The sequence below is a fragment of the Epinephelus fuscoguttatus genome, linkage group LG1, assembly GCF_011397635.1.
Source record: "Epinephelus fuscoguttatus linkage group LG1, E.fuscoguttatus.final_Chr_v1".
NCBI classification, from domain to species: domain Eukaryota; kingdom Metazoa; phylum Chordata; class Actinopteri; order Perciformes; family Serranidae; genus Epinephelus; species Epinephelus fuscoguttatus.
Window position 1 is genome coordinate 16,829,150 of NC_064752.1, and position 6,560 is coordinate 16,835,709.

At 37.3% G+C, this 6,560-nt stretch overlaps 1 protein-coding gene across 1 annotated transcript; it reads right to left on the bottom strand.

Annotated features, from left to right (window-relative positions):
* Positions 1-1,689: 1,689 nt before the first annotated feature.
* Positions 1,690-5,311, bottom strand: bloc1s1 (biogenesis of lysosomal organelles complex-1, subunit 1). The gene is made up of 4 exons (XM_049588125.1): positions 5,094-5,311; positions 4,847-4,919; positions 2,793-2,925; positions 1,690-2,259 (listed from the first exon to the last, which is right to left on the bottom strand). Exons 1-4 carry the CDS (start codon positions 5,152-5,154, stop codon positions 2,149-2,151), a joined length of 378 nt encoding a protein of 125 aa, XP_049444082.1. The 5' UTR covers positions 5,155-5,311; the 3' UTR covers positions 1,690-2,148.
* Between the last annotated feature and the right edge of the window lie 1,249 nt (positions 5,312-6,560).

Here is a 6,560-nt window from a genome sequence, read left to right on the forward strand (position 1 = left end):
ACAGCTCACAGTGATTTGAGTGTTAATTGGTTACAAAACACGACTGCAACTACATGCGAAAACCCAACAGCCACGTGTGTCATGACATAACTTTCCTCCCCGTCACGCATTCCATGAATTGTCCAATCCCCCTCTCCAGGCAAATATTTATTCAGTTATTGTGTTTAGTGGTTAAGCTGTAGTTTCATTGCAAAACTGTGTGCCTAAATTTTAAAACCTTGAATATCTGATGTTATTACTTTGTCATTTGGCCTCCTGCCTGCTGCTTCTCTGATCATAAACCATCAAGTTAAACCCAATCCATGACCCAGAAGTCCTTTACAACTATTAAGTTTCCTAAATATTAAACATTTGTTAAAGTCTGACAGTTGTTATTTAAGTGTACATCTCCCAGCCAGAACTTTCACAGTTCTTTTTCTGACAACTACTGACACCAATGGTGTGTTTGAACATCCTCACAAGAGGATGCTTTCACAATGTGTTATCTAAACGCACATTAGGGAAGCACGATACTGGATTTTTTTGCCAATATATTACAACTTATTTGGCCGATGACTGATATTGATATATCCACTTTTATCCAGACTTAATTTTAGTGAGCATCACGTCTCTTTTTTTTTTTTAAAAGATATTTTTTGGGCATTTTTTGCCTTTAATGGATAGGACAGTTAAGTGTGAAAGGGGGTGAGAGAGAGGGGATGGCATGCAGCAAAGGGCCACAGGCTGGACTCGAACCCGGGCTGCTGCGGCAACAGCCTTGTACACGGGGCGCCTGCTCTACCACCAAGCCACCAACGCCCCAAGCATCACGTCTCTTATGTAGTGTTAGTAGAGTTAACATCACATTATACATGCATACTCTTATCGTGATGGTCCATCAGCAGATGGAAACATGAAATACAATACTTTATCATGTACATAATATTCGGGGCGTCGGTAGCGTAGTGGATAGTGCCGGCGCCCCATATACAGAGCCGATGCCTCGCTGCAGCAGTCGCGGGCTCGACTCCGGCTCACGACCATTTGCTGCATGTCATCCCCCCACTCTCTCTCACTCCCCCATTTCACTCTCTCCTGTCAATTAAAGGCAAAAGCCCAAAAAAATAATCTTAAAACAAAACAAAAAAAAAATGTACGTAATATTCATTCATTGTGCAAAAAAAAGAAAAAAAAACACTTTGATCAATTCCGATAATTCATTTTAAAGCCAATATTGTTGATAACCGATAATGTGCCGCTATTATCATGCATCTCTAACACGCATCATTTGGATGATCATCTCCGTACATAATTAGGCTACACATTCTCTATATATTATTCCGTAAACTTTTTTCACATTCCTGCAGAAAACTTTTCAATTTTTTTTTTAAATTTTTTTTCACAGTATTTGTTTTCACATTTTTATTGTCTTTTTTTTTCCTTTTAATTTTTATTTATGCTTCTTGGCTGTTTGCGGTACTGTCTTATATCTTACATTTTCCCCACTATGTTTACTGTTATGCACCATAAATGAAAAACTACCTGGCAATAAACCTGATCCTGATTTTTCTAAGTAGCCTGCTCGAGGTCCTTCATGCAAATTTTTCCTTGTACTTATTAATTCCACTTTGCATAACAGCTGTTATGAAGCCTTACATAAACATACACTTCAGTGGTAGATTAAATCTATTCAGCCTTGTTTGATAAGAAAAAACAATAGTGTGTTACGTTTATTAAAAATACCGTTCCATCTCTAAATGGTAACAAAAGTTGTCCGACAAAAGCAGTGAAGTTCTCACTTTACATTGACATAAAATACACAACCAAATACATACATAATTTAGGGATCATAATTTTAGGAGACCCCTTAAACATACAACAAGCAGGTGAACTGAGTTTTTACATGTGGCACTTTCAAAATTCCAAACTCACATAGCTTTCTTTCCCCCCCAATTACAGATTGAATTTAATTCAGTGCTAAACAGATGTTAGAGCCATTTCAGACTTTGACATTTCTCTGAACACAGTAACCAATCTGCATTAGCCCACTAAAAGGAGCATGCAGACAAGCAAAGTCACTGCTGTTTGCATCGTGCTGACTGGAGTCAATTGGAATTCTGTTTCATTCCAGTGTGTTCAGTTTCAGCTGTGAATGTCCCACCGTGAAGTTTATGAGGAAGCAGACTGAAGTTGACCCTTGTGCACGTACTCCAGAGCTGTGGCTATGGTCCTCATGTCCATCTCAATACTGCGGGCCCAGTTTTCCACATCCCCAATTTCCTGTTCAACAGACAGTATAGAGACAGAATTAGTGTCACCACCAGCAACAGGCTGTGAGGATGATATAAGTTGGATAATTGCACTTGGAATGGAAACCCATTCAGGAATTGCTTTCACCACCTGTCACATCCACTCAGATCTAGGACCTGTGTCAACCTAATCTGCTTTTAGTAAACCCCATAAAGCAATTGGAAGATATTTTGACCAGTCACTGCGCTCACCATTTGCAGCAAAAATGTTTTTAATGGTATTATTTTTATTTGAACAAGGTGCACAGTGAGATACGACAGCAGATATTAAATCTGCATTAAACAATACTTGTGATATTACTGAGTCATAGTGCTCGATATAATGTAGTGCTGAACCCACTTTTATTACATTCTGCTTAATTAAATGTGGTACTGATTGCTACTGCATTAGGTACGACATTCAGGACCTCATATCCTGTTACAGACCTTGTCTTTGTGTATTACAATAAAAAAAATAAGGGCCTTGTTTTTGGATTAATGGCTTGCCAATACAGTATGTCTTACCTTTAGGGCCTGATTGAAACCCTCCACCATACTGATCCACTGAGCAGTCTGCTTGGAGAACTGGCTCGCCTGCACTTGGAGAGTCTTCACCTCGTGATCGAGCTTACGTTGGTTCACATATGCCTGCGCAACTCTAAAGTGAAACAGAACACAATAATGAGAAATGCTACAGTATCACTAATACATGAAAATACAGTATTACGGAGCAATATGTCAATTATGGCATGTAAGAGGCAATTTGTATTTGATAGTCCAAAGTTCAAGCCATTAATTTGTCCATTTACGCTGAAAACACACCATAATATTTAAACTTTACTAAGTCTTACCATGTCAGTAAAGGACTTTGGTCATAATCCTTTACATACAGGAACAGAACAACAATGGTCTTTGCATCTCACTCTTGTTCTTTAAGCTGATTGTCTTGCTTTCATCACAACTTTCACAATGTTAACGGTCTTAATGTACTATTTCTGGTTGTGTCACACATGGGGCCAATTCTGCCCTGCTGAGAATGGGCTGCTGTATTTTGATTAGCTCAGAAAGAGCTGTTGGTGGGTTGGTGGGAATCTGCTAAGGAACCATGGAACCTAGACAGTCTATACAGGCAATGTATGTCAAGCACAACATATACTGCAACGCTAAAATGATTTGTCGATTTCAATTTTTCAATTTAATTCAATTCAGTTCAATTTTATTTATAAAGCCCAATATCACAAATCACAATTTGCCTCAGGGGGCTTAGCAACATATGACATCCCTCTGTCCTTGGACCCTCACAGCAGATAAGGAAAAACTCCCCAAAAAAACCCTTTAACGGGGAAAAAAACGGGGAGAGCAATTGAGGAGGGATCCCTCTTCCAGGACAGACAGACGTGCAATAGATGTCGTGTTTACAGAACACATCAACATAATAAATTTACAGAGAGGGAGAGACAGGGAGCAAAAGTGAGACAGAGATAGATACAGGGCAAAAACAACAGTTTGCAATAATATTCTAGTAATAATAATAATAATAGTATTTTGGTAGTATATATGTTATCAGTTAGAGATCAATTGAAAAGTAATTTGCAAATCAATTCACTATTTAAATCACCTTCAAAGCAAAAATGCCATACATTTGCTGTTCCATCTTCTCAAAACTGGGGATTTATTACCATTTCTGTGTTTTTTTAATTTTAAATTAAACATCTGCAGGTTTGGGGCTGTTGCTTGGAGATAGAAAGCCATTTGAAAATGTCACAATGGGTTGTCATTTTTTTTTTCTTTCATTATTTTTACTTTTTTCTGATATATTTTTGACAAAACTTCAACCTAAAAAGTAATAGATTGATCAGTTATGAAAATAAACATTAGTACAGCCCTAATAACATTAGAGCTGTCATGATTAGTAGACTAATTGCTAAATCAAGTGACAGAAAATGAATGGCCATAATAATAAATTAATTGGTTAAGTCATTTTTCAAGCAAATATACCAAACATTCACTTCTTTCAACTTCTCAAAATGTGATTTTTTTTTCTTGTTTTATATTATTGTAAACTGATTGTATGTGGGTTTTGGAGTGTTCACTGGACCAAAAAAAAAAAAAGATATATAACAGACCTACTTGAGTGGGTTTTTTTTTTTTTTTTTTTTACCTTTTACAGGCCATATGAGTAATCGAGAAAACTACTTGGTGGATTAATTAATGATGAAAATAATCGGGGGTTGCAGCCCTAAACAACATAAATAAAGTCACCTAGCTGGTGCAGGTATTTCACAGCTACAGTTCAAGCTAGATAAAGGTGCAGGCTTCTGTAAGGTGTGTTTGAGGGTCAGGTTGCAAAAGTTTCATATACTAATTTCACAGAATTAAATGTAGTGTTTACCTTTTACTGGCAGGTTACTCCCTACTTTGTGAGGGTGTCAAGGTGTCAACACATCCCACGTCCAAATCCTAAAACTACCATCACTATCATTACCAGGCAACTATGAAATGCAACAACAGTGTGTCTGCCACACCTCAGCAGACAAACAAAAACAACAGCAGGGGGCTAAGAGATGAAATTGTCATACCCAACATTGAGGTGATCTACCAGGGCTTCTGTCAGGCAGGTGGCTGCAGCAATAGCTTCACGCCGCCGTCTCTCTGTGCAAGAAAAACATTAACACAGCAGAGCAAACCATCAGCACTATAATGGACCCACACGGACAGGTAAATCAGCAGTACTACAGTGGACCTACGGGGCCTTTTAACACACTCAATCAGCTTTGTTTTTAGCATCTGTTAGCATGCTAGCTAACCAGCTACCCATTCACTCACCCTGCTGCTCCTTCCGCTCATTTTGCTTCGCCTGGTGCTCCTTCAGCAGACGAGACAACATCTTCAGGGCTCGTTGAGATTAATTCGCAAATATTTTCGTGTCTTTAAACTAGCTAAATAACATGGCTTTTATAAACAGAGACGGTTGAGGTGCTATCAGCTGACTACTACAACGTTAGCCGCTGTCACGAGACGCGAGAGGACGACAGCAGTGGTGGGCGTGCCCAAAAATGGCGTCTCGCCTGCCGCCACTGATCATTATTAATGTAATGTTAATATGTTTGTGTTGTTAATTAACACAACACAGAGAGTTGGAATCAGAGCAGACGGTGTAAATGAATGATTATTCACAATTTTGAGGCATATAATTATTTTTAATTAAATTGTGAGAATGTTTAGTGGTGACGTCAACATTATCTTTAACGTCATACTGTTTTAACCTTCAAAATAAAAGTCGGACTAATTAGAAATAGTACTATGGCTACCACTACTACTTTTGCTAGTTTTAATGGTGATTTTTTTTTTAAATTATAAATCATTAAGTACTTATTTTTACCTTTTATATCTTTTTTCCTCTTTACTCTTTTCTGTATCCTTAATTATGTTTTATATTCTATTGCTTTGCCAAGCATTTTGAATTTCCTTTGTATATGAAATGTGCTATACAAATAAAAGCTGCCTTGCCTTGCCTAACTACTACTACTACTACTACTAATAATAATAATGACAACGACAGCGACAACAACAACAACAACAACAAAACAATAATAATAATAATAATAATAATAATAATAATAATGAAGTGAAATAAGTGCAACAAGACAAGGATGTTCTGCAAAATAACAAATCACAAACATATCTGATAGGCAAGTGAAAAGACTGAAAGCACCCACAAAAGCTGGGACAAACTTAAAGATTAAGTGTGCTGAACTGCATTATAGACCATATAATAAAATAATGCAGCCACAAAACTGCCTTACTCTCTTATAAATCATTACTATAAGAAATAAAAAAGAAAACACAATCCTTAATTTGACAGAACAATCACAACCTGAGGTCCAATAGCCTTTCCAGAGCTTTAACCATATCACAGTTCTAAAAGTGCCACAGATACATAATAATCATGAGACAGTTATTTACACATTATTGTCAAACATCTATTCCAGACCCCAGCAAGCAAGCAGCCACATACAGTGGAGTAACCACAGTTCCTCCTCAGGAGAGGAGCCCTATGCCCCCCAATATGTAAACAGATATGCAAATATTGACAGATATGTAAATAGATGTAGATAGTTCACTGTGAATTAATGCGAAATTGGTTGCTGTAAATGTGTGTGTATAAAGACTTGTATATAGTTTGATGTCTGTTATTTCTTATACAAACTGCTTGTCCACTATAACACTTGTTTTTACTCTTTTTTATGCACAAAGTTACAAAAATGCATATTGATGTGTTCATGCTTCTGT

Bases quoted from the DNA above. Each gene is read 5' to 3' on its own strand.
- bloc1s1 (XM_049588125.1), bottom strand. From the start codon at position 5,154: ATGTTGTCTCGTCTGCTGAAGGAGCACCAGGCGAAGCAAAATGAGCGG. The intron at 2,926-4,846 runs GTATGACAATTT...GTTTCACTTTAG, and splicing joins GTAGATCACCTCAATGTTGG to AGTTGCGCAGGCATATGTGA. The intron at 2,260-2,792 runs GTAAGACATACT...TCTGTTGAACAG, and splicing joins GTTTCAATCAGGCCCTAAAG to GAAATTGGGGATGTGGAAAA.